Source organism: Gasterosteus aculeatus, chromosome 12 (genome assembly GCF_964276395.1).
Source record: "Gasterosteus aculeatus chromosome 12, fGasAcu3.hap1.1, whole genome shotgun sequence".
In the NCBI taxonomy this organism is placed as follows: Eukaryota; Metazoa; Chordata; class Actinopteri; order Perciformes; family Gasterosteidae; genus Gasterosteus; species Gasterosteus aculeatus.
The window spans coordinates 688,142-715,923 of NC_135700.1; the positions used below are offsets into that span (position 1 = coordinate 688,142).

The 27,782-nt window shown below is 46.8% G+C and overlaps 2 protein-coding genes across 3 annotated transcripts; both read left to right on the forward strand.

Annotated features, from left to right (window-relative positions):
* Positions 1 to 1,449: 1,449 nt before the first annotated feature.
* LOC120833009 (tryptophan 5-hydroxylase 1-like) lies at positions 1,450 to 12,306 on the forward strand. Its single transcript, XM_040199766.2, has 11 exons — positions 1,450 to 3,917; positions 4,504 to 4,650; positions 4,786 to 4,969; positions 5,044 to 5,144; positions 5,237 to 5,304; positions 8,069 to 8,265; positions 9,454 to 9,589; positions 9,667 to 9,793; positions 10,179 to 10,274; positions 10,705 to 10,838; positions 11,845 to 12,306. The coding sequence occupies exons 1-11, from the start codon at positions 3,780 to 3,782 to the stop codon at positions 12,011 to 12,013; spliced, it is 1,497 nt and encodes a 498-aa protein (XP_040055700.1). The 5' UTR covers positions 1,450 to 3,779; the 3' UTR covers positions 12,014 to 12,306.
* A 670-nt stretch (positions 12,307 to 12,976) lies between these two features.
* Positions 12,977 to 26,280, forward strand: LOC120833017 (CD81 antigen). 2 transcript variants are annotated; one of them, XM_040199779.2, is made up of 8 exons: positions 12,977 to 13,265; positions 16,515 to 16,629; positions 19,809 to 19,906; positions 21,277 to 21,351; positions 21,842 to 21,964; positions 22,730 to 22,828; positions 23,431 to 23,514; positions 24,039 to 26,280. In XM_040199779.2, exons 1-8 carry the CDS (start codon positions 13,200 to 13,202, stop codon positions 24,099 to 24,101), a joined length of 723 nt encoding a protein of 240 aa, XP_040055713.2. In that variant the 5' UTR covers positions 12,977 to 13,199; the 3' UTR covers positions 24,102 to 26,280. The 2 variants fall into 2 exon arrangements, with proteins under 2 accessions (XP_040055713.2, XP_040055723.2); XM_040199789.2 differs by lacking the exons at positions 23,431 to 23,514; positions 24,039 to 26,280 and adding an exon at positions 22,904 to 22,988 and having other exon boundaries at positions 22,730 to 22,869.
* Positions 26,281 to 27,782: the final 1,502 nt, after the last annotated feature.

The window sequence follows — 27,782 nt, forward strand, 5'->3', positions numbered from 1 at the left end:
AAGCTTCGAAGCAGGAGGGTCGGAGGTAACAACACTACTGTGAGGGAGGGCCGCGTGTATGGAGCCACACATGTGCTCTCAATTAACTGCCATACCACCAATGCCCGGGCAGTTATTGATGATCTGTGATACATTGACAGATGTAAGCCAGAGGCCTGTGCCATGGTACTGTGTTGGAACGGACGCGGAGTATGAGTATTCTTTGTGTACAGACGGGCCAAACAAGCAGTAGGGCCGAGTGCGGAAAGTGGAAGGTTCCTTTGTCGGAACGGCAGGTTGCGTGGTTGGTGGTAGTTTCCGGTGGTCGGATCCTTTTTCAGAACGACATAAGCCGATCTCAGTTGGGTATTTAGCGACATGCAAATACCATATATCCTTAAATGAGTATCTTCGTGACCGTGGGTTTGCCGTACATGTTTTTTTTTAACTTTATTGACAATCTACCCCCGGTCCGGCCAAACCGTTCGCCATGCGTTGCCATGCCTCTCTTATTATCGCCATGTTTGTATAACATACAAGGTGCCTTCAGATTTAGCGACCTGCCGATCATATCATAGGAAGGTGGTGACAGATCATGTGACCTGCCGATCATATCATAGGAAGGTGGCGACAGATCATGTGACCTGCCGATCATACCATAGGAAGGTGGCGACAGATCATGTGACCTGCCGATCATACCATAGGAAGGTGGTGACAGATCATGTGACCTGCCGATCATACCATAGGAAGGTGGCGACAGATCATGTGACCTGCCGATCATACCATAGGAAGGTGGCGACAGATCATGTGACCTGCCGATCATACTATAGGAAGGTGGCGACAGATCATGTGACCTGCCGATCATACCATAGGAAGGTGGCGACAGATCATGTGACCTGCCGATCATACCATAGGAAGGTGGCGACAGATCCTGTGACCTGCCGATCATATCATAGGAAGGTGGCGACAGATCATGTGACCTGCCGATCATATCATAGGAAGGTGGCGACAGATCATGTGACCTGCCATAGGAAGCTGTGCAGCAAGATGTCCTCAAAACAGGAGGGATTCATCCTCACTGCAAATGTTTCATCTAAGAAAGAGGGAATTGATTTCCTATAGGCACCCAGTGGGCCTCAAATCATCCTGAGATGGAGTTTTCAGAAGTAAAAGTTACAATGACTCCAGTGGGTTTGAAGCTTTATTTAGAAGCTCTCGTTTGAGACCAACTCGTGAGGTAGTTTAGCAGCACCTAGTAGTGGAGAAGTGCAACTACATCTCCAAGTTAAGAACACAAAATCCTATTTTCAACTGTTTTCCTAAAAGACAACTTCAAACCTAAAACAGCTGGAAGGAAATGATATGTCTTTATTACAGAGACGTGCTGTTAGACACAGACCTGCGTCCTGCTGCTGCTCGGCGCTCTGCGTCTCATCCTCCCAGTTATTTAGTGCAGATGACTCACACATAAGTTCTGCATCACAGTCAAAGTTCTTAGTCCCAGAAATGACGACCTATACACACAAGACATGGATAAGACTTCTTAAAGGTCTTCGTCTCCGTCTAGATGAGAACACACACCAGTTGCTGTGAGGCTTCTCTGCTCAGAGGTCACACACACTGTGGCTTTCTACACAAATGTTGCTTCAACTACTGTGACTAAGACCAAACATCAACCACAAGTTTTCCCAACACATGCAGACGCTTTAAGGATCTTTCCATGTCACAAGGAGTTAGTCGCCCATCTAAGATCTAAGGCAGACAGTTTAATTTATAAATGTACATGGGTAACCATCCATACCGATCCCAAAAAAAACCACTCCCGCGATTTGTTATGAGTGACAGGAATGAACTTCCTCAACAGTTCCAGCGCAACTCAGGGTTACAGGCTGAAACGGGTGCTGTTTTAAATGATCCTTGTGATATTTGGACCAAAGTATGTTACAGACCCCAAGGAAAGACATTAACTTAACTCAAGAGCGATGGGTCCTTTAAAATAAGGTTTAAAATCCAGACGTTTTTGGGGTCTGACAGTAAGTGATGGTCAGACAACGTAGCAGGAAAAAGTTCTGCAGACTCCAAACCAGATTCTCTGTCGTCAGTGACTTACACCTAAAACGTTAAGAGTAGCTCCTTCACACAATGTACATGCGGACAGCTCACACCAGAGCTCTCTCAAAACAAGTAATAATTCATCATAATAACGTTAAGATATTTTCATACACTATTGGCTGAGCTGGATGGCAGCAAGTGGACCAAGGTAAGCTATCAGCCATGTCTTATACACGTTACACATTTCTTAGTTCCTTCCCCATATATCTGGAGATGTGGTTCCAATGAACAATGAGTGTGACCAGCATCTGCACACTACACAACCTGTGGCCCCCATTCGGTTTGTCGGTCTGCGTTTGAGTTTCACACGAGGAGCCTTACTGCCCTTTCTTACCCTCTGCTTCATCGAGCATCTATTGCTTCTACAAAGGGCCTGGGCTCTCTAATCGCGTAAACAGAGGGCAGATGCATCAGATTTCAATTAAGCTTCTCAAAAGGAGCGGAGCTGCACCGATGGTCAGATTCACCTCGAAGACGCGAAGAAAAAAAACATCTGGGCTGCAGATAAGTTGTTTTTATAATGAACCAATCTGCACCAGTGATCCTCTTCTCATGGGGGCTGCTGAAGGTCACATCCGGCTGTAAATGGGTTTAAAAGCGCCAGGTCTCATGAGGAGACAGGCAACTGTTTTGGACAGAATTAAAGAACCAGATGGAGACTTCCTGTCTCTTGCTGTAATTGCAATCACTCATCATATAAAGGGGTAACTGCGTGGACAAAGTCAGCCTGTGCCAGGAAATCACCTACGAAAACACACTTGTTTGAGTCGGCCAGACAAAAGAAGAAACAACCACCTTGCAACAGAAGCGCACGTACACGCTGCGATCGGCTCCATTACATTTCACAACATTAATTTGTTTTATTCTTTGTGTTTATCACTGATGAAATGAATGAGAGGTGCTTAACAGCGTTCGGTTGTGGTGGGTACGTGCTAAACCCTCTAACAAGCTTCACTCCTGGTCGCCCCGGAGCCGTCGCACACTACTGGTGACTGTGGGTGAGCGGGGAGCAGGTCGTCCTCCAATCAGAGGGTTGTCGGTTTGATCCCAGGCCCCGCTAACCCGCATGTCCATGTGTCCTTGGGCAAGACGCTTAACCCACTGAGAAGTCACAGTGAGTGCCTTAGGTAGTGTTAGCGACATGTCAATGACAGGGTAGCCCCCCCATAAAGTATTCCCTCTTTCATGGTCTACTTGATACTCAATGGGCCATCGTGTTAAAAATACTGTATTGAGGAAGACTTTAAACATCTTGTTTACAAGGTGTACTGAGAACTGAATCAAGAGAGAAGTAGGGTCTGTTTCTTATAGTCTTATATACAATTAGCTTAGCTGTTCAACAAGAGGAGCCGCCCCCTGCGTTCATAACCACCCCTTACAAAGCAGTATCTTAATTAGTGTTGCCACTATGCAGTGTGTGTGTGTGTGTGTGTGTGTGTGTGAGTCGGGCCATGTGATGCATCCGCTCTGAAGTCAATAATGACCGGTACTAATCTACCTCCCGTTGAAATAAAAGCGCCCTCCCCTCCACAAACACAATAGCATTTTCCTCCGTGTAACAGTACGGCTGGCAACTCGTCCTGCAGCTGATCTTCTACGACCTTCAATCTTCAGATCTTCTACAACCCACTTTCCTTCAGAGAAGGCATCCAGTTGCCTGCCGAGCCGTAGCAGAATACACAAATTGAATGCGCAACAATTGCAGTTCTTTCCCTGATCTGGAAACAGGCATGTACACCAAGAATTCTGAAGAACACGGGACATGCAGAGACGGGTCTTTTGACTCGGTTAATCCTGCTTACGAGGAGAAGCAGCTCAACAACGAAGTAAGTCACCGTGATAATGCTTAGATCTAACTAGAGACCTAAAGTTTGTAACCCAGCAGACTGAACACAGTTAGTTACCTATAACATGAACCCCACTAGCGGTCTGGCGATTTCCGGAAAATCTCTCGTCCATACAGCATCAATTCTATCGTTCAGCACAGCCATCGGAATAACTGTCATGTGGGATGATTTTACGATTGAGTTTCCCCACAGATGCTGTCCACTCATGTTTCCCCAATATTGCACCTTAGGTTTCAGACATTCTTTCTGTGTAGACCGCCCATCATGCCATATGGTTGTACTTTTTTAGTAGCACTACACCTCCCACCCGACACCTAAATGATGTCCTCACTCTGCATCATACTTTTCCATTCCCTTTGGCTGTAGCAGGGACGGTAGGTATTGGTAAATCAATGGGCGGTCACCACTTACTTTGGAAACATTTAGGAAATTCACTGGCCCTTTGCCAGCCCGCATAGCGTTTACAGTTCTGCTGCTGAGTGATCTGATCTGTAGCTCACTAAGCCTCGGAAGAATACGCTTTTTTTCAGATTCTAGTAAAATCACTGATATATTTTTCTTTGAGGTTACACCCAAAACGTTCGATGAGAAGCAGGACAAAAGGAGCAGCTCCACTTCGAGACCCACCAGCTCCGAAAAAGGAGTTGCAACCATCATATTCTCACTGAAAAATGAAGTCGGCGGTCTCGTCAGGGCGCTGCGCCTTTTCCAGGTGGGTGTTTTTTTTTTCCTAAAAGTTTTATAGAACGAGTGCTGTTGTCATTCATTTGAAACGGTTGAATCGTTTTTATGGTCGCTGTGTCTCATCTGGGTGAGTTTGATCATTGCACGTGGTTTGTCTGTGCAGGAAAAACACGTCAACCTCGTCCACATTGAGTCCCGCAAGTCCAAGCGGAGGAATTCTGACTTTGAGATCTTCGTGGGTTGTGACACTGACCACGAACAGCTCAAGGAGCTGACTCAGCTGCTGAGGACGCACACGGATGGAGTTGAGATTACTCCATTTGAGAACTCCACTCTACCTGATGACGGTAGGCCAGCTGGTTAACAATGAGAGCATTTATCTGTCCATGTCTACTTGAGCTGAACCAGAGGTGTGTTGCAGACATGGCTGGTGTGCCGTGGTTCCCTAAGAAGATCTCTGATTTGGATCAGTCTTCAAACAGGGTTCTGATGTATGGCTCAGAGTTAGACGCAGACCATCCGGTGAGGATAGGTTGTAGAGTGCATTCTTTACTTTTTAATAAGGGGAATTGTGAAAATTGAGATTGTGCACGTGTGATTTTTTGTTGTTGCAGGGATTTAAAGACAACATGTATCGTACAAGGAGAAAGTATTTTGCTGATTTGGCATTGGGCTACAAACTGTGAGTTCCACTGTTAATTTGACTGCAATGCAAATTGTTTTGTTATTCTTTGAAATGCTTTACTTAGGTGGCATGTTTCCAAATGTAAGGGTAAAAGGCTCAAGAATACGCTATCTTGTGTAGGAGGGGATCACGTATAATAGCAGCCAATTGAATATGTAAAATAAGCTGAAGCAAACCACCTCTACTATATCTTTCATTATGGGCATCATCTGCAAAAAACTGTCACAAAATGAATGTTATTAACCACTGCCAGACTAAATCAAATTAGGTCACACATGTTTGGGTGAACTTATAGTAATGTTGATTATGGAGAGTTATTCCCGTCAGACCGAACTTCTCATTTAAATGTTTAGAACAAAAATTGAACTGAAAATGCCTCAGAGTCAAGTGGGAACCATTTAAATGCATCTTACAACCACTGCTGCTGGACAACTGTTAAAAGGTTGCCCGGTTACTATAAAACTGAAGGTGTTTTTTCATGTCTTCCTGTAGCCGGGGATCAAAAATAATTCTCATGTTGAAGGATAAAATGGTAAAATTTCATAAATACAAAGTCAATAAATAGGTAATGGTGTTGGTACTGCCTTCTCAAAGATGAATTACCAACTACAATGAAATAAATGCCCCGTTGATTGTGAAGATGTTAAGAATTAAACATGTTGGGAATGGTCTTACGCGCGGCACAGTGGTGCAGTCAGGCACGTGCACAGACGTGTTAAACACGTTAATTAAAAATACTAATAATAAAACAAATAAATAATAAGATATTTTCCTGTCCTTCTACTTTTAGAGTCTCTTTTCTCTGCATTATGCTGTTGTGGCGAAATTCTCTCCAAGAACTCAAATAAATGCTTAGATATCAAAACACATTTGGGGGGAATTGATGACAGAGAGAGTAATTGTTATTCTTAAATATTGATGAATGAAGAAAAAATTGCGCTCAGGGCCAAAGGGCAGGCTTGAGCACCACTAGGGGTCTATCTGTGCACGTGTCTGGGTGTAGTCTATATTTTAGTAGTGAGAATACTGTGATTTTTCCCGGCCAGCTGACAGTGGGGGCGGGTCAGCGTTGTTGCAATCATATTAAAATCGTCTGTTATTCCCGCGGTGGACCGCGCATGCGTGACGTCACGTCATCTTTATTTCATCGATTGCACGCGATCGACTGGTACTGCCTTCAGGCGGGGGGATTTATGAATGAAATGAACGTTCTGTCACAACGATGTTGTTATGTATCATTGCGCTTTTGCTAGAAGGTATACGGCGTATACCTGCGTATCACGTACACTACACCACTGGCGCGGCACCATTTTGCCCCTACACCACCGTGCATGGCGTAGGGGCAAGGTGTTGTTTAATAGCTAATGTGAAATTAAATCAGTAACATCAATAGAATTATTAATAATTGCAAAGATAATTCACAAAATAAATAAATAACGGGGCACCACCCTAAAAAGGGACTAATAACCAAACTATAAATCAAGTCTCATGATTGTTATTCACTCATGAAGAGCAACGAATTGAAGGTTTGAGTTTGTACACAAGTTTCCAGCCAGCATTACAGTACACATATGCACAGAGACATCTCAGAAAACGGCTCCTATAACTATTGTTGGATGTTAATAAACCCTATAACAGGGTTTATTAACATCCAACAATACTAATCTGATCAATACCATTAGAAATCAACTAAATCTATTATACGATACCCTAATATCTAAACAACAAACATTCATGCGTGTGGAGGGGAAGTCTGGAGAGCTCAGGAAGGGAGCTAGCTGAATGCTAAGCTACCGACCGTGTTGCTAGCAGGCTGTGTTTGTACACCACGTGTGTTCCTCACATAGTTAAACCTCTGTCTGGGTTAGTAAATTAGAAATCAAAGAAAGAGGGAAGCACTCAAAGCAAAGCAGATGTTATTTGGAAGAGTAAGGCAGGACAGCGGTTATCTTCATCCCGTCACGCAGTTCATAAACGTACCCAATCTCCCGTTAAACAATACAGTAAACACCAAAACTACAATAACCACACATGCTAATCTAACTTCTGCCCTGACTTACTGTGCCTTGATGAGGTTTTTCTGTGTTTCCTCGAGTCTCGTTAAACTTGGTGTCCAATCAGGCGTTTGTTGCGGGGCTCGATTGGGGGAGACGAGGACTGTTGGCTGTCCTGGTGGCACAAAAGCTGTTGGTGCTCTTGTAACATGCAAGTTGTTTCCAAGGGTGGAGAAGGAGTTTTCCTTCTTGGTGAGCCGCTTGGGCCGGAAGTGAAGACTGGGGGAGCCGGACTTGTTTGGGTTGGGTTGGAGAGGCCTAAACCCTTAATCTTGTCATCGACGCCAGCCGATTTGGACAGTTGATTTAAAGAGCCTCTGTTGTCTCAAAACATTATGTTGTAATGTCCCACGTTCTGTCCCTCTGTTGAATGAAGATAAATACAAGCATTCATGAACCTTGTCTGCCGTTGCTATGGAGTTGCTGGCTAGGTCCGTCTCATTCTTACACTGACCAGCTGAAGAGATACTGTCTTTAACCTTGCACTGGCAAAGACCAGAGAGGGAACTGACAGAACACACCAGAGTGGTGCCTGTCTGGCCAATCAGATCTCAGGGCTGTTTCAACCAGAGAGAGAAATCACACCTACAGTAGGTGTGTAGGAATATACTGCTCCACAAAATGGCATCTACATTGAATCCCCCATTTTTATGTTGTAGGCTATTGTATGACATCAACAAGCTAACAGACTCCATGCGTTTTTTCAGAGGTGATCCCATTCTTCGTATAGACTTCACAACAGAGGAGGTGCAGACCTGGGGAGTTGTGTTCAGGGAGCTCCACAAGCTGTACCCCAGCCACGCCTGCAAGGAGCACCTGAAGAACCTCCCCCTGCTGACCAAATACTGCAACTACAGTGAAGACAACATCCCCCAGCTGGAGGACATCTCTCACTTCCTCAAGGGTAACTGTTCCGAACATGCGCGTCATTTGTCCTGCCATCACGCCCGTTGACCAATTGGTCTGTTCGCTCGGTCCGACCACGTGCTGAGGCTGTCGAACTCGCAGAGAGTTCAGTGTGGGAACGATCCGTACAGTGTATCGAACATAGGCCTCAAGACACACAAGGAGGGCAGAGGGAAGAGTCCGGCTGGAGGCCGCAGGTTAAAACTCAACATTTGCCAATGTTATGCATTGGAAATGAAAGATTTTAAATAAAATTAAAGCTCCTTGCTACTGTTGGGGCACTGGCCGGAGAGCTAAAAACGCAGCCAAGAACTCCTGCGGCCGTCGGACAAAGTGTCCAAGAGTCAGTCCGTTAACCATAAGCAGCGACACCAGGAATGCCGCTTTGCAAACTTTATCTTTAACATTATTAAGGTCTTAGGTCTTTTCTGACAAAATTTGAGAGAGATCTGATTAATTTCCGAGGAGTAGAGTGTAAAAAAACAAAAATGTAACTTCCTGTTGCCACTAGATGGCGCTATAACTAGAATTCAAAATGATCATATGGTCATATGGACGTCTAAAGGGTAAGGATTTCACGACACATGAGAAATAGAGGCAAAGGTGTTCACTAGTCCTGATATGCATATCATAAAAACATCAAACAGAAATCAGAATGGCCTTCTTCCGGTACAGTTTCTAGCACGGCCCCAAGAGACTTCTTTCAGTTTACTTGGGTTACATATTCCTACCTGGTTTCAAACTTGTAGGTCAAACGTAGCGCTGGGGCTTCTTAAATACATATTTGTAGAGGGCACTATTGAGCCAAATTATCATTTTGAATCATTAACATGATATCAGATAACTACATCTTTGACTCTAAATGTGTGTGCCACGTTTACTTACAAGTTCAGCATGTTTATTACCGAAAAAAGCACTTTTGTAAATGACCTGATACCAGAAAATTTGACTTTCTGAATGGACTTATTATTTTGGTGGATTCTAATTTAAACATTAACGTGTGCACATTTATGACACTATCATTTGCCGCCTTAGTAAATGCTTGGTGTCTGTTTATGTTTTTTCATTTTCTGTATGGTTTTTGATAAACGGCCAATGGATCAGGGTTATTTTAGTAATTTAAAGACTTCAATGTCCACAGTTTTCAATGGAAAGTGTGTGTGTGTGTGTGTGTGTGTGTGTGTAGAGCGCTCAGGCTTCATCATTCGGCCCGTAGCGGGGTACCTCTCCCCGCGGGACTTCTTAGCGGGCCTGGCCTTCAGAGTGTTCCATTGCACTCAGTATGTCCGCCACAGCTCCGACCCTTTGTACACGCCAGAACCGTGAGTACACCAGGCATCTTCTTCATACCGCTACTACCCCAGTGAAGCAACACCTGCATTTCTGTCTCTGGATGTAGAGACACATGCCATGAGCTGCTGGGTCACGTTCCTCTGCTCGCTGAGCCCAGCTTCGCCCAGTTCTCTCAGGAGATCGGTTTAGCATCGCTGGGAGCTTCAGATGACGCCGTACAGAAACTGGCCACGGTGAGACAATACACACATGCTCATACTCATTTAGGTCATTTAGGCTGTGTGAGCCGCCGGCAGTGCTGCTTTCAGCTTGTACCCATAAAACAGCGAGCGCGTAGAAAACACCTCCGAGCAGCAGCAGAGGTTAACCTCGCGAGCAACGAAGATGCTAACGCATGCGCTCACTCACAGAGTGCGACCCCCAGTGGACTGATTAGGAATAGCACTCAGTCCGGGCCTAGCGTCTCACACATATGCCTTAAACAAAAGCAATACAAAGATACCTGCTCTTATTATACCAGCCTTACAATATGCACACACTCACACAAGTCTATTTGGGACAGTGATTACTTTGTGTTTGAAAAGGATGTTGTAAAAATGCTTCCCTGTTTTGTCCTAGTGTTATTTCTTCACAGTGGAGTTTGGCCTTTGTAAGCAGGACGGCAGGCTGAGGGCCTACGGAGCTGGACTACTCTCCTCCATCAGTGAACTCCAGGTAACTCTCCACCTGCTGCGTTGTATACCACGTCATCTGTGGCTTCTCCACTAAGGTTGTCCATGCATTCAACATTTCAATGACGTTTGGTGAAAACGTTGCCACTTATAATTGGCTTGAGATTTTGCAAATAAGCAACAGTAATTTTACATCTGAATTATTTTCATGACAATCACACAGCTTTAGCATTAGCATCAAATACACAAAATGTCTAGCTCTCACTAGCACACAAAGACTACACATTTCACATTTATCCTAGATGTGCGAATCCTACTTTAATACTACTATATTAATAATACTACTTTAATTATAATAATTGCACTTAGCTGCCGTCAGCCCCCAAAATAAATGTTACTTGGCCAACTGGGATCTGGGCGGCGTTTTCTCAGTATGTACATGTGACAACAACATGTCTTTTTTTCCTATTAAGCATGCTCTGTCTGGCAAAGCCCACATCCTCCCCTTTGACCCTGCGGTGACCTGTAATCAGGAGTGCATTATAACTACGTTCCAAGACGTTTACTTTGTTTCAGAGAGTTTTGAGGACGCCAAGAACAAAATGAGGTCAGTAGAATTCTCCTCCCTTAATGCTGATCAGTTCTTTAACTTGAGCATTTTTCCTTGTCACTTTTTCAGATTGCAACTAATCAAACCAACTTACCTTTCGTCAAGTCCTGCCCTCACATGCCAACTGGCCAATCGTAGCATAGCAACTACTAGGGCTAGCAGGGGGCGGGGATTAGCATATGGTTACTCCTGTCATCACACCAGCACTTCACCGGATGAAATTTGAATTATTTGCTGGCCTTTGTGGAGTTGGATGAGCCAGACCAGCCTTTATGCTAAGCTAGGCTAATCGCCTCCTGGCTTTAGTTCCATGCTTGGTGCACGCACTTGAAAGGTGTTATCAATCTTCTCAGGTCACGCTCATAAGTGCATTGCCTGACAAGTTCAAAGATTTCTTCACCAGCTGCATCTACTGTATCAGCAAAGTTTGGCAAGATGTGTTTTAGTTGTCCATGCGGTGACAGTTAGCCTCCATGCGGTGACAGTTAGCCTCCATGCGGTGACAGTTAGCCTCCATGCGGTGACAGTTAGCATCCGTGCGGTGACAGTTAGCCTCCATGCGGTGACAGTTAGCCTCCATGCGGTGACAGTTAGCCTCCATGCGGTGACAGTTAGCATCCGTGCGGTGACAGTTAGCCTCCATGCGGTGACAGTTAGCCTCCATGCGGTGACAGTTAGCCTCCATGCGGTGACAGTTAGCCTCCATGCGGTGACAGTTAGCCTCCATGCGGTGACAGTTAGCATCCATGCGGTGACAGCATGCTCGCGGTGACAGTTAGCATGCTCACAGCGTTGTCGTTTACGTTGATTTATCAGAAAAGAGTTCTGAGTGGTGAAAAGTCACTCCCTTTGTTGGGAATTTACACTGTGGTGATGGATCCCCGAACTTTTCATATTGTGTTTATAAATTGACCACAAACACGTCACTTTGCTTGAATGAATTTATATATTAAATGTTTCCTGATTCCTGAGGTTAGTCATATGACTTTTTGTGTGTCCACAGGGAGTTTGCTAAGACCATTTGGCGTCCATTCACAGTACGCTATGACCCCTACACCCAGAGTGTGGACATCGTGAAAGACACCACCACCATCAACAGCATGGTGAAAGACATCCGACACGAGCTGGACATTGTAGAAGACGCCCTGAACCGACTCAACAAACAGCTATGAGTCTGAATTTGTATGAATGTACAAGTTAAAAATACCTGTATAAATATAACACCACAGTCTAAACTTTGTTGCCACAATGTGAATTGTCGCATGCTTCCACTTCACTGTGTAACGATGGATGCTTGGAGTTTCTTGCTGGCGGCTTCTTATTTGCACCTTTTGTCTGTTAATCGAGTGCAATGAGGTGTTGTTGACCACAATGATTATAATGTCCTGTGTTAAATGGGTCACAGAATCAATCCAATAAAAAGGTATTGTAACGTTTCGTGTCAATAAAGAGCCAGGTTCTTATCGCTCGGGTTTATTGTTGTCTGTTGTCGGCCACAACCACGCCATTTCACACACCCGGTCATCAACTTAGTCAGAACAGAACTTCCCCTTCCTGTGCTCCCCAAAAACTACACACATTCCCCGGAAGGGGCGGTACCCCAACAATGGCCTACGTAACAGTAACATTAATCAGAGCCATATACATTTATGAACTTAAGGCACGCTACAGTATAGACGCACGTGTTGTCCGAGTACCTTGTTTTTTGACGTGAATGCAATATACAACTTTTAAAGCCTGAGTATCAACGAGTGCGTGAACACGCTTGAGTTTAGGGAAACGAGAGGATTCAGTCAACACACGGATGCTACCGATCTGCATTCCATGTGCTAACATGCAGCCCCACATGGTGCGCGTCTGAAGGCCTGTGCACACAGAAGAACGCTCTCGTCTCCAGTCATTGGGCCAAGAAGTTGTCCTTGAATCAGATGAGATCAGGGTAAAAAATGAGATATTTGTACTTATTTGTGATTTTAGTCGTCTGCTTCCTTTCCTCACTTCCATTTAGGCTTCAGTGTGTCTGCATGGTTTGTGCCACAAGGTGGCACCGTCGCAGCACTAGGTAAGGTATCCACACTCACTTACGCCTTTGACAGGCGAAGAGCAAAGAAGCCACTAATTCATCTTTGATCTTTAAGTTGGAAGCATTTTACAGGACAGATCGTTCCAAACGGAGATGAACACGGCAACTAATCGCGGTTTTATTTTGAAGGGTCCACCGGATGTCCGGTGTTGTGGGGGAGGGGGCGGGGGGCGGACTTGGGTGTTTCCTCCGAGCTGAAGTCAGGATTCCCAGTCGAGGCTCAGTCCCGTTACGCAGGAAATCTGTCCCTGAACGTTACACGGCCGCGGAGCGCCATGGGAGTCGAAGGCTGCACCAAATGCATCAAGTACCTGCTCTTCTTCTTCAACTTCATCTTCTGGGTGAGCGGCTTTCAGCGGTTAACGCGGCGTGCGCGCGGCGGGTTTCACGTGCGTGCCGGAGACGTCCACGTTAGCGGTCCGTCTCGCGCGTTCCACTGAATAACGGGGGCGTGAAGGCGGCGGCGGCGGCGCGCGCCGGCGCGGGCCCGTTTCACTGAAAACAATAAAAACGCGTTTGTTTGTCGCGTGTCTCGACTCGTCGAGCTGAGGGCGACGTCAACGTGGACGCAACTCGGGGGCCGCTGTGAACACGCCGCGTGGATTACGGCCTCCGCCACATTATCCTGCGCGTGTGCGCGCGCGCGTGCTGGTCGGGGAGCGCGGTGATGAAAGCGGGGGCCACCGGCCGTGTTTCCTGTGAATATGTGTGATCTGCGTCGTGTGAGACACAAGACGACCAAAGAAAGTAAATGTGTGAAACCACCCCGACGAAGGTCGCTCCTCATCCTCCTTGCAGCATGCGGGCTGAGCAGCTCGGTGTGGCCCCCGTGTGCTAATAGGGGGCTACTGGAGGTGGGGGGAGCACGTGGGGGGGGGTTGACCTGTTGCTCCCCAGGTAAACATGTGAATGTCTGCTGGGTCTTTGTACCCGGCAGATAAAAACCAGTCAGACCACCACATTTACTGGAGATAATTCTGCAGATGATTTGCAGGACTTGACATGAACACTTCTGCTCGCCGGCCACTGTGGCGAGTGGTTAGTTACTAGCGAGTTGGGAATTTAAGTTTAATTTGATTAAAGTTTACTACTTTTATATCTACAGTCCTTTCAACTGTAAATGTATTTGTAAAATATGTACAGTCGGCAAATCTTCAGCTCTTGAAAGGTGTAAAGCTCCTTTTTGTATGAAAACTGATTTCTGACTGGACCCGAAAGAACAGAACTTACTGCCATGTTTAGGTCAGCGGGGCGACATATGAAAACTTCTGTGATACCAAAACACAATCCTCACAGCCGCCATGCAGCCATTATTGAATTGAATTGCGTTACATTATGCTGCCGTTATTTAATTCCTCAAGGTGGGACGTTTTGATTCAAACTAGATTAGAACTAATGTGTGACCTCACAGAAATAGCCAAATCTAGCAAGTATCAAAGCGCCTTTCTGTGCCTGAAGAATCCAGCCGTTGTGCTGAGGGTTAAGGCCTCGTTCAAATGATACACAACGCTGTGGCAAACCAGCTGTACCCAATAGACACGCGCTACACAGACACACACGCAGAGCTGCACACGAGCACATACAGATGGACCCATTGGTCAGGAGATCCCCAAACCCGAGGATTGCAGTGCTAATTGTGGGCATGGAAGGGATCAGAATCCAATGGTTAAAAACATCTACTGCCCCGCTGAGACCAGCAAGCCACCCAGCCTGCACGCCCCCTACGCCCCGCAGCTCATCACTGGGGCGATTTGAACCCTATTTTTGACATGGCAGACCCACCTCCGCTGTAAGATGACGTGCTAGTTGTTATACAGGCAAAGGCGCTATAAAAGACCAACTTTTCTCAGCCTCCTTTGAGGTGTCGCTAGATGTGTGTGTTCTTAATTAATGGGACCGGGTTTGTTTGTATAGAAGAGCTCAAAGGCCCGAGTTGTAGTTCTTACCCTGAGAAACAAATGATAAACATGTGAAGATGTTTTTATCTGACACTGTATGTCATGTTGTTATATTTGACATAATGTCAGTTTAAAAAGCCTCCAAATAGAATGTCGTCATACTTTTAGATGTATGTAAACTGTTGTGTGTTAACCTTGTAATGGACTTAATAAACCGCTGAAAATGTTCCCGGCGGCTGCGAGCGACACGGCACACGTACATATCTGTGACATATACATGTCAGCGTGGAAATGTATAATATGTGTATATATATATATGGGGAGGGGGGAGGGGGTTGATTGCTGCAGTCCTGCCCGTTATGGTGTTGGTCCGGTTGCTAGGCAGCAGCTGGCCTTTGCTCTGGAATGGACCTCACCAGGAGCGAAGGGGGGAAGGGTTTTGGTTCAAGTCTATTTACAGAAACTAGTTTTTATTTAGAGGCCTTCTTCTGCCACATTATCCCTTTTGACGGTGAGTATGAAGTATTCACAGGGGAGTATTGTTACTCCAGAGATATAATAAAGCAATAAGGTACGAGAAGCTCAGTTCGGGCCCAGAGCGTTCATACAGTTACCAGCCAAATTATAAATAGCTGCTTTTCAGAACAAAACAGTTGTAGCGACCAAACGTTGTGTATCTCATTTCAGTGGTCTAGAGACAAAATAGTCCCCGTGGGTGCACGTAAACAGCATCGGGTCCCCCACCATCTCATTCATTCACATCGCTCATGACGTCCACCTTAAACGCTCTCATTGCCTGGAACTGATCATTTGTGGGAGTTGTGTTTTTTTTTGTTTTTAAAGCTGAAATGTCAACTAACAGTCGCGCAAGATCTAAGCTGTGTGCTCAGTGATACGGACCGCTCGGGTCAATGTGAACAGGTACTGAACGTTATGGCCCAAATCACTCTCAACCAATCAGAACGCTGGATTTCATCTACCCGTATTATAATTATCATAGATATCTATCTCTAGGAGGACAGGGCAGTACAGGACAGTACAGGACAGGGCAGTACAGGACAGTGCAGTACAGGGCAGTACAGGACAGTACAGGACAGGGCAGTACAGGACAGGGCAGTACTGGGCAGTACAGGACAGTACAGGGCAGGACAGGACAGTACAGCACAGGACACGACAGGACAGGGCAGTACTGGGCAGTACAGGGCAGTACAGGGCAGGACAGGGCAGGACAGCACAGGACACGACAGGACAGGGCAGTACAGGGCAGTACAGGGCAGTACAGGACAGTACAGGACAGTACAGGGCAGTACAGGACAGTACAGGGCAGTACAGGGCAGTACAGGACAGTACAGGACAGGACAGTACAGGACAGTACAGGGCAGGACAGGGCAGTACAGGGCAGTACAGGACAGTACAGGACAGTACAGGACAGTACAGGGCAGTACAGGGCAGTACAGGGCAGTACAGGACAGTACAGGGCAGTACGTGCAGGCTTCCTAAAGGAAATGAGTGAGAAGAGCAAGTCCCAAAAGGCTCTTTGTGAAGTGGTGGTCGTAGAAATGCACCAAGCGAAGACGTGTCGTGGGTTCCTAATGGTTGGGGAGACGCTGGAGTGGATGCTGAGTGTGGGTGCGGCTCGGCGTAAAGTGCTTATGAGATGTGACGTACTGACCTGTCGTGTGTCCGCTGCAGCTCGCCGGAGGTGTGATCCTGGGCGTGGCCCTGTGGCTGAGACATGAGCCTCAGACCAGCAGCCTGCTGGAGCTGGAGCTGGATGGAGCCCACGCCCCCAGCACCTTCTACATCAGTACGTATCCCCTCCTCCGCTCTCGCCCCTGTTTTATTTAACTGTTGACCGTCATTATATATTGTCAGAGCCAAAGGCAATGAAATATTAACCCGCTCCCCTGATTAGGCTGATATTTAATCACAAACATGGAGCCAAACGGCTTTAAGCTTTGCTTTAGAACCAGAACAGCAAGAGAGGGTCCGGGCAGAGAGCGAGGGTCTTCCCCTGAGCTCGTATGTGCTGGTGCCTGTTGACAGTTGATCTCTGCTCGTTGTTCATTTCTAGTAGTGCTTCTGAACTGAGGAGCGGGGCTGCTCAAAACAAATGATAGAATAACGTATCAAATGTTTTCTAAATTCATTACTTGACTGCTTTCCGCACAGAAATGTTCATGTTGGATAAATCTCTCCTGTGGATGGACCTGATGTTTCCACTGAACAGGGTGTGGAGCACAGCCTCGTTATTCGCCTGCTGGGCCGAGCGCTGCACTCACGGTCTCCCGACTCGGTTAAAGCCGTCTAACGAGCACCGGCCGCCATTGTTTGTTCTTACTAAAGGAAACACGGCGCACAGCAACGCTTCATCTCAGCTCCTCCACGCTGCACAGAGCCCCCTCATTCCTCCTCGCTGTAGGAAAGAATTCCTCACCGCCCTCCTCCTCCTCACCCTCCCTCCTCCTCACGCTCCCTCCTCCTCCTCACCCTCCCTCCTCCTCACCCTCCCTCCCTCCCTCCTCCTCACCGCCCTCCGTCCTCCTCCTCTTCCTCCCTCCTCTGAAAGTTTTCCCCTCCTCGCTCCCCATCTGGTTGTGGTTGGCGTCTGAGTCGCGCCGTCTCACTTGTTTTTCCCCTCGTCCTCCCCGCCGTGCCTCCACCCCCTCCCCCGCCGCCATGAGCGTTCCAACATGTCCCACATCTGCTTCTGTCCGTCCCGCTCGCAGACACAATAAGCCGCTTCTTGCGTTCTACAGCTCGTAAGTTGTTCGACGGATCACTTCTTCACTGAAGGCTGTTCTCTCGACTGCAGCTGAATCAGTGGAGGGAAGTGAAGTGTCTCCATGTTCCTGTTGACTCACGTTGGTTTCAGCTGAAGGAGCCGTTTCCTCACAGCTTGCGTAATCGTCCCAGTGACCACATGGTTTCATCACCTCGATCCGATGAACGAGAACCCAGCTGGTCCTTCCTAGACGTTACGTTGTAGTTCTAAGCCGTTCATGACAGAGGAGCACGTGATGTGATGTGATGATGGGCTCTAGGCTCACATGGACGCAGTAACTGTCCCGGGATGGAGGTCATCACTGGCTTTCTGTTTCGCGGTCGCCGGGGCAACCTGGGTGATTCCCGGAACATGAGACCAACGTGGTTGGGAAGTCCGACAGCTGCTTGGTACCACCTCACCGAAATAGAACCAGAGGGGGGGGGGGCGAGTGGGCGGGGCTTGGGGCGGTATTCAGCTGTTGCCTCCACTCGTGATCGCTGTCACGCGGTTCTTCCCCACATTAAACACGCTCACATTTCTTGGACCAAATACAGCGACTGTGTTCTGCTTCAGATCAGATTCAACTTTATTGTCATTACACATGTAGAGTACAGAGCAACGAGATAAATAACCGTGTATGCAGATTACAGATGAATAAAGTGCGACACACAGGGTGGCTTATGGCCTCACCTGCTACTATTTGGTAATAAATGAAATTAACATGAAATAATGCAGAGATATAAACAAACTATCTAGGGTTGCTACACTGGTGCAAATATTCAGTGCATATTGACTTGAGAGTGCAAACAAATGGTGTAAAGTGTCTTCAGTGCAGATAGTGGTGTCTGGGGGGTAGAGCTCAAAGGGGAAGCTGCTCCTTGAAGGGAGAACAGCCTGAGCTGGTTGTCAGCGCACCACCTGGCCAGGTGCCTCCGTCTCATCGTTGTTACTGAGGAGACCAATCAACGTGGTGTCGTCTGCAAACTTGATGGTGGAGTTGGATCCACAGACGGGCTTGCAGGCATGGCTGAAGAGGGAGTGGAGCAGTGGGCTCCGCACACAGGATGGATGCAAAAGGCCAAGACGAGGGGCTGAAGGCTTCACAGCGGCAGTCTAATGAGTGACGTCATAGTGGCCACGCCCACCCCTGAAAATCCCCCCTCCTCTATCGCCTAACGATGTTCGCTGCTGCTACCGGCAGCTGATTCAACCACCAACAGCAGCAAAATGCTGCTGCTGCTGCCCTCGTTTCTTCAGATTCTTTGTGCAGATGCATTCTACACGTTGCAATGATTCTTCTGGCATCATTACTGTGGATTAGAGATCCAAATATCAAAGACTGCAGCAGACTCAAAACATGTGGAACAAAGTCTTGGAAACCCTCAAGATCGGGGTTTTATATTCCTGCTAGTTTTATTTGAGGAAGCATATATGGCCTTTTTTATATCGCCCGTAGGAACCATTTCCCGTTACGACTTGTCTTCACATTGCGTGTCTTATTTATTTTTCAATCCCAGCCTTGAACATTCTGGACACATCTCATAGCAACGCTGCAGCGGCCGAGTCCCGGCTCCCACCAGCTCCTGTGCAGACGGAACAGGGCGGGGTGGGGATAGTGGATGGAGCAAAGAGAGACGGCGTAATGGAAGATTGAATCAAGGCACACAGGAAAAGTCGATTTAAGTAAATGGAATTATTGAGAGCATCACTTTGAAACGAGCAGATGCATTAAATAGAAAGGACAGATGGGCGGCGGCGAAGGACCTCGTCAGACCGGAGAGCCACTGTGTAGGAGATGGAGGGAGCACTTGGTGTGTGTGTGTGTGGTTTAGGATGTGGTGTGGGAGCAGTTAGTGGTCCACAATCAAATGGTGTGTGTGAGCTGGCGGGCAGCAGTAATGCTGCTGCGCCGCCCCGGTGAGAGCACCCAGCTTCACGACAGCAGCAATGATGTGCAAGAACAAAGCCAACGGAGCAGCGCGGCATCCAAGGCGTACGTGGATAAAAGATATGAACAAGGAAACCTGATCAGAGTGAAACAAGTGCTGCACCTGTTTCATGTCCCCGTCCAACCTCAGCCTCCTGTGAATACAGCTGACTCGCTGGGCCCGCTGGCGCCAGAGCAGCATCGGCAGCGCCACCGCGCGCCTCACAGGGCTGCGAGTGGTTTCCGTCCTTGTGTGTGATATCAAATGTCCACCTCATGTCTTTCTGTGCAGGCGTCCACATCCTAATTGCTGTCGGCGCAGTGATGATGGTGGTCGGCTTCCTCGGATGCTATGGCGCCATCCAAGAGTCCCAGTGTCTTCTGGGAACTGTGAGTCACATGTAACTTCTTTCTTCTTCTGAAGGAAGGAAGTGCGGTCTCGGCCCGCTCTGCTTGGAAAGGGTCATGAGGTCACCGCTGTTTATAAGGAATTTCAATAGATTTGCTGAAAAAGCAGAAATGAAAACAGCTGAAATAAATGTGAAATATTGCAAAACAGAAGTTGCAGGAGCTTAAATGAATTTAAAAAAGTACAGAAATAACAAAAGCTGAGATGAATAAAAAGAGGTTTAAAATTGTTTTAACATGACCTGTGCTCATTAACGAGCTGCTGCAAAGGGCAGACACAGGACAGCGAGTTACACAGAATCCACAACTCAAACAAATGACATTCAGAGCAAAACTATGACAGCTATCTAAAAAATACTTTTTTTACGAGACCCAAGACTCTACCGAACGCGTGGATGTGTTTTTATGTCTGTCCGGTAATAAATACGGCTCCTATGGCCGTTGACAAAACGTGTACCTTGTGGATTTTTGTGAGAAATATGTCAGCAGATTTGTATTGGAGCCTGTGGGGCTTTTGGCAGAGGTTGTGTCACTCAAACACTCCTTAAGACAAAACTAAAGAACTCTGGGATTCCATGAACACATTAATCCAATCAGCACAACCATACCCTCATTAATCTGAAGAAATGAAGCCTCTAGAGTGTATACTTTGGCTGCAAGGACAGAAGTTCCATACTTTTTTAACCAGATTCCTAAGCTGCTTCACCCTCTAGCCTGCGAGCTCTCCACTCTAGCAGACGCAATACACACTCATGTAAAAGTCAGAAACGGAGCGAAAAACTAGTGAAACATAATCAGTGATTATGAAAAAAGTACAATAGATATCAGGAAGCAGTTCTTCATAAAATAGTTGAGACCTGTGTCAACATTTGAAAGTTGAAATGGTGTCTGTAGCTGAAAGATTGGCGAAGCTGAAATATCTGAAAGTTGAAGAAGTTTAGGAGGATTTGAAAACAAACTCCATTTGAAAACCATGTTAAAATATTAATGATTATTGATTTATATAAATTCAAGCTTAAGAGGTAGAAAGCTGAAAAGTCATAGCCCTCAAGCCAGAAAGGAGCTGAACATTTTAATATTTGAACGGTTTAAATAGCTGAAAGTGTGAAGGAGTTGAAAGGTGACACGGAAGAAATAGAATAAGTCGGAAATAAAGATTCGAAGAACAATACTTGAAATGCTTAATGCATTCCAACTAATCATTCCTTCTTCTTCGAGGATGGAAAAGCACAGGGGGTCCCCACAATGTAGCGCCGCCTGGGCCCCTCCAACTTCATATCTGATGTTAAGAAAAGTAAAGCCATTAGTCTGCCGGGTGCTCGGTAGTCTAACGTGTCTCTGCTGTCCCACAGTTCTTCGTCTGCCTGGTCATCCTGTTTGCCTGCGAGGTTGCAGCTGGAATCTGGGGCTTTATGCACAAAGACACTGTAAGACCACACACACACACACATTACCGATTACCATTCAAAGCTTGATGAGCGACAACAAATGTCTTTAGACAAAATCATCTTGTGGCTTTTGGAGTATATTTCGGTTTGGGATGTCTTATTTCTGCAAGCATCCATAGAGTCTCCACTGGAATGTAATAAACAACTAGTTTATAGTCACTAATAGTCGTGGGCCAGGGGTCTCACAGTCGTGTCAGGTGCCAGATGCAGCCCACCGAACCATCACGGCCGAGGCCAGTACGGTCGGGGGCAGTTTGAGACCCCCGGTGTAGCTGGATCTTTAGCTGTAGCTCTGCCGAAATACCCGTGGGTCTTAAACCTGAACGTTAGAAAAAGAGGCGCAGAATGTAACTGGTAGATTCATATTTACTGACGGATTCAATGGAAAACAATCTTCTTTTTTTGACCTCATTTGGTTTCTCCGTCCCGTGAACCTTTGTCTTTTGAGACGTCTTTGTTCTTGTTTTAGGTGTCGACGGAGATGATCAACTTCTACGACACGGTGTATGAAAAGGCCGTGGCAGAAAGCCTCACCGCCCAGCAGAAACAGGGGCCGACCGCCGCCGGCGTGCTCAAGGTCTTCCACGAGACGGTACGAACGCGCCCCCTCAAACGTATCATCCGGATTCACTGTGTCCACTTTCATGTAATGCAAAAGACATGCAACAAAACCGCTTTTCAGTCACACATACACTTGAATTAAAATCCTTTCAACATGTTCAGTTTTCTGTTTAGCGTTCAACTTTTGACAGTTCCTAAATTGATAAATATCAAAATGAATTGGTGTCAGGATTCTGAAATGTTACACATCGTAGCATCGTAACATATTTACTCATAGAAATGACATTTGTTGAATATCATGTGGAACAACCCACTAAAGGCGTTGGCACCAGCCAATCAGATCCATTCATGCTGATACGACGTCACCGGCACCAGCCAATCAGATCCATTCATGCTGATACGACGTCACCGGCACCAGCCAATCAGATCCATTCATGCTGATACGACGTCACCGGCACCAGCCAATCAGATCCATTCATGCTGATACGACGTCACCGGCACCAGCCAATCAGATCCATTCATGCTGATACGACGTCACCGGCACCAGCGAATCAGATCCATTCATGCTGATACGACGTCACCGGCACCAGCCAATCAGATCCATTCATGCTCACGTCTAAAGAGCGCCATGCTCACGTCTAAAAGATGGCGGACCGAGCTCCGTAGGGGGTCCCTGCTCCATCTCGCCATCGGTGTGGAGGAACTTGGCCTGAAAGACGCTGACGCTGCATTACCGTGTTGGTGTTGACAGCCCTCGTGTTTCAGTGTGTGACGTTAAATGCTCCGTGTGTTTCAGCTGAGCTGCTGCGGTAAAGGCGCGGGGACGTCCTTCATGACGCAAATCACAGACAGAATCGGCATCACTGACATCTGCCCCAGCGCCGCCACCACAGTTGTAAGTGTGATCCCCCACGTCAGCATCAGCGCCCCCTCCTGGTCACTGGGCCTCCTATTTAGCGCTTTGCCGTAGGACAACTGTTTTTACCCACGCACCTATGCAGCGTGTTGCCGTAGCACACTCGTACGCTAACATTAGCTAATTAGTGCGTCAGTGGCTCATGATAATCTCACAGTATTAGTAGTATTTAGTATTTATCTCCACAGCCTTGGTGCTGATTGATGATCCAGAAGGAGGCGTGAGTGGAGAATGTCGGACGAAAGTCCTCATGTTTCATTTGAAGGCTGCCGGCTGCCCGCAGAACACAAAAATGTCTGTTTCCATTCATCTGAGTAGAAACGGAAAAGCAAGAGAACCCATGAAGTCAGTAACTGGGAAGATTTGAGTAGTTGATGAACATGGCTTCTGTGCAGGTAGAGACGACACTTTGCTCGGGTTGCCGTATTATTGTGCCGGCTCGTTATTTCAGCTGCTCTGGTTAGTTTGATTCCGGAGGCTGAAGCTAAATGTGACACTAGTTTGTTTACCTCTTGATCTCAAGAGCATTGGTTGAGTTTTTTTTACCGTTCATAAACAATTTTCACGGTTCTCCTTTGCAGAATTGCCACAACAGGATTAATGAGCTGTTCACAGATAAGATCTACCTGATTGGTATCGCCGCCCTGGTGGTTGCAGTTATTATGGTAAGAACACAAACGTCCGGCCTTTCATTGACAGGAAATACTTATTCATGTCGAATTGGTCACATTCATCAGATTATAGTTGTCAGTTAAGGTTTCCGTCAACGAGACACTACATTTTATTCTTTCTCCTGATTTTCCTCAGCTATCTTTTCTTTTTCATTATTCTTCAAATGTCCTTATTTAGTAGTTTATATGGAATATTTTAGTCCAGTCAAAATCAATAAATGTGCTTTTACAAACATTTTTCACACACGTCACCTATATCTGATCATATCAACCACTCGCTGTGACTGATTTCCTGCTCCTCCAGCTCAGCAACATGCAAGGAATACGCGCTAGTCGCCCACCAGAACCGACCCGTTACTTATTTCATCGTAGCTTTTTGTACAGTTTGTTTGAATTACTTCATCAACAGGATTGTTTTCTTGTTGGCTCTTATGACATGAGTGGTAAGCAAATGAGTCGGGTTTTTTAATTGATGCATTTGCTAATCAAACCTTCTGCTCCGTGTTCCTTGGTCCTAGATCTTCGAGATGATCTTCAGCATGGTGCTGTGCTGTGGCATCCGCAACAGCCCGGTGTACTGAAGCGACGGGCCGACTGCCGCTGAAGGAGGGGCGGCCGCGCGTTTCCCCCCTCGCTCGTTTTTCTTTTATAATAAGCAGGAAAAGTCACACATATTGCTTTGACAAGACAACGTAGACCACCCTCCATTGAGTCTTTCTTTTGTTAGTCCCACATGCTGTTATGCATATCTGACCTGTGTGGTCCTAACCCTGATATGTAGATATTATATCGCGCTGTCACACAATCCTTTAGTGGCCCTGCACCGCTTTGACTGCTTCCTCGCCCATGAACATGTTCTTATATTCCTGGTTTTAACGGATGTTTCTTTCAGTTTTATGTATAAACTGTATATAAATATATAGTAAGTGCTTTATAACTGCCAAAGCATGGAAATTGCATTGCAGTAGATCCTTCTCCTGTGTCCTTCCTGCAATCTCTGCTTGTCCCTCTCGCTCTAGACTAAAAACCAGATGATTGTGTGCTCCAGTAGTGAAGCTCTAGTAGTGAAGTGAAGCTCTAGTACTGAAGCTCCAGTACTGAAGCTCCAGTAGTGAAGCTCTAGTAGTGAAGCTCCAGTAGTGAAGTGAAGCTCCAGTAGTGAAGCTCCAGTAGTGAAGTGAAGCTCCAGTAGTGAAGCTCCAGTAGTGAAGCGAAGCTCCAGTAGTGAAGCGAAGCTCTAGTAGTGAAGCTCTAGTAGTGAAGCGAAGCTCTAGTAGTGAAGCTCTAGTAGTGAAGCGAAGCTCTAGTAGTGAAGCGAAGCTCCAGTAGTGAAGCGAAGCTCTAGTAGTGAAGCTCCAGTAGTGAAGCGAAGCTCTAGTAGTGGAGCGAAGCTCTAGTAGTGGAGCGAAGCTCTAGTAGTGAAGCGAAGCTCCAGTAGTGAAGCGAAGCTCCAGTAGTGAAGTGAAGCTCCAGTAGTGAAGTGAAGCTCCAGTAGTGGAGCGAAGCTCTAGTAGTGAAGCTCTAGTAGTGGAGCGAAGCTCTAGTAGTGAAGCTCTAGTAGTGGAGCGAAGCTCTAGTAGTGGAGCGAAGCTCTAGTAGTGGAGCGAAGCTCTAGTAGTGGAGCGAAGCTCTAGTAGTGGAGCGAAGCTCTAGTAGTGAAGCGAAGCTCCAGTAGTGAAGCTCCCACGCCGCCGTGCGATGCCTGCACAAACCGCTGGAACCGAAGTGACCAGATGTCTTGCCGTTTTGGCCCCGTGGAGTTTCGTGTGTTCATGATTCGTCCTTGGCTGCTCGTTTTTAATTGTGTGTCAAGAAATGATCTTGAGTGACCAGCAGAGTAGAAACGTTGAAGGAAAGTTCTTGCCTGGTTCCAGTCCTTGTTTAAGGGCCAGAGAAGACCGTCAGCCTTGCTTATGTTGCTTAGCTGTCGGTTTGTAATCAACCCCCTCCCCCCAAAAAAAGATAAACCCTGGTGCAGATGGTGTACGGAGGCCCATAACTACCAGAAAACAACGAGCGGAGACTCCAGGAAGTCTCAACACTCCAAGGAGAAGTAGTTCCAGCATGCAGCTCCCCTTAAAACACAATACCTCCGCTTTCTGGTGATCACCGCCTGACCCGGCTGCACTAATGTCCCTTACCGTCACATGCCTGCTCCCTTTAACACTTGTACTGGCACAGTCACAGCCAATCAGATCGCTCCCACCTGGTCAGAATACAGCTGTTCCTATGGACCGCAGAGCTGCGCTTCACTGCACTGAAACATTTCGTCTTGTGTAACCGCCGCTATGGATCGTCACGCCTTTTGTCAGCGGTCTAAAAAAAAGAAACCCTGTCTTAACAATTCCTACTTAAAACACTAACATGTGTCTTGTAGTATTTACAGCTCTGACGTACTAACAAAAATCCTGAAGGCTGTAGAAAGAAAAGTGTATGCCTTTTTCTTCTTGTATTGTGATATCAGTGTTTGGTACGTGGTCAAAGGGGAAAGGAAGGGAGAGCATCTGTGGCAGTGGGGACTGAGGAGAAGGAACCTTTCAACACCTCAGCTAGCTTCTCCGCCAGAAATCCTTGAAAGAAAAAGAGTGAAGACAACAGCCACAATGACGAGGCCACTGTGTTTCTGTGCCGGTGCTGCCGGCTGCGTGACCCTCAGGACCCTCTGCCACGGCCTCTCAGCCCTTCCCTACTCTTGACTTCAGTTTGCCCAGATATAAAGGGATTAAATGTATTTTACAAATAAAACATTCTTGTCTTGTGTTTGGGGATTTCCTTGCATCTTCAATGACCAGTGGAACCCGGGAGCATCGGTGGGGATTACAGCCAGTCGACCTTTTCTCATAACAAAAAGAATGAGAGTCCAAAATATTTCTACTAGGTTTTCCTCATTTTTTAAACTTACGTTCTCTGCTCCAGTCGAGCACCATCATGAACTGGGCCTTGAGACAGACGGATCCATTATGGTCACGGGGTTCCTGCCTCGGGCTTCGTATTCAGCTCCGGTTTTGGGCCGGACCTTCACAGCAGCTACAGAGCTTGAGTTGGTCCCGACTTCTTCTTTTAAAACGACCACAAGGAACGTACACCTTCCCTCACAGACCCGGCTGGAAGGCCTGTAGAAGTGGGACCGCCTGTTGGCACCGAGGGAGGAACACTGGGTTTCCAGTCCTGCCCTCCAGAAGCCCCCCCTCCCCCTTTCCTGCTCAGGACGTGGTAAACCTGGCTGCCGGGCCGCAGCTCTGGCATAGTGGTGACCATACATTCCTCCATGAGCAGCAAGGGCTGATGGGACTTCTGTTACACAGCCAGGAAAGAGCACAGGCGGACAACGTTGGTCTTTGCCAGTCTTAAGTGTCTGAATGCAAGTGGTTATGAGTCTGTCAGCCTCCATGTTGGCTGCGATCAATGACGGACTCTTGTTAGGCGATCAATGAGCACCGAGGCACCTCGATGGGGCACACAGGGCGCCGCTCTGGACCTTCGCTGTGGACTGTGACAAGACATTTTCACCGTCGAGATGATCACACCTAGATACCTAGAAGACTAGTAATACCACGGGACTTAATGTGATTTAGAAATCATAGTCATATACAATAGGGCAGCGATTCCCAAAGTGGGGGCCGCGAAGGTACTGCAGGTGGGTAATAAAGTTTTTTAATTTTAAATTTTTAAAAGTTTGATATTAATATAAAAATATTTATGACGCGGCACATTAGTTATGTGAAACATTAGTTGATGAAGCACAAACAATTTAAACGGACAGATTAATAAAACAATAAGGCTCTCGCTCTAAACGGCTGCTCTTGTCCGCCTGTTGTTGTTTAACAAACGCGGCGCCCTCTTGCAGTATTAAAGTAAATATATCGCATTTTCTGCACTCCCAGGCGCACTTAAAAGGCTTTAATTTTCTCAAAAACGACAGTGCCTTATAATCCGGAGCGCCTTATATATGGATCAATTGGTTAATCGGTTGATCCATACTGGTTGTACACGGCGCTCAAGGCGCTCTGCCAAACATGACAAAGCTCGTCTACGACGGCGAGATGCTGAGCGGCGCTCAACGCGTGAGATATGGAGCTGCTTTCAGGGCGCGTCGGAGAAACAAAGCCGTCGTTCTTGCCGAGCACTTCATGAGATTAAAGAGCGAGAGACGGCGTCCTTTTCTCTACAGTAGCTGAACCATCTTAACGGGGAGAATAAGTTATTCTAAAAGCAGCCGTTTTAAGATCGCCTAAGATTTAAGGCGTGGATGGCGAGGGGGG

Excerpts from the sequence above, each read along its gene's own strand:
- LOC120833009 (XM_040199766.2), top strand. The coding sequence starts at position 3,780 with ATGCGCAACAATTGCAGTTCTTTCCCTGATCTGGAAACAGGCATGTAC. Across the intron at positions 4,651-4,785 it reads GGGCGCTGCGCCTTTTCCAG|GAAAAACACGTCAACCTCGT; the intron begins GTGGGTGTTTTT and ends TTGTCTGTGCAG. Across the intron at positions 4,970-5,043 it reads CTCCACTCTACCTGATGACG|ACATGGCTGGTGTGCCGTGG; the intron begins GTAGGCCAGCTG and ends GGTGTGTTGCAG.
- LOC120833017 (XM_040199779.2), top strand. The coding sequence starts at position 13,200 with ATGGGAGTCGAAGGCTGCACCAAATGCATCAAGTACCTGCTCTTCTTC. Across the intron at positions 16,630-19,808 it reads CCCCAGCACCTTCTACATCA|GCGTCCACATCCTAATTGCT; the intron begins GTACGTATCCCC and ends CTTTCTGTGCAG. Across the intron at positions 19,907-21,276 it reads CCCAGTGTCTTCTGGGAACT|TTCTTCGTCTGCCTGGTCAT; the intron begins GTGAGTCACATG and ends GCTGTCCCACAG.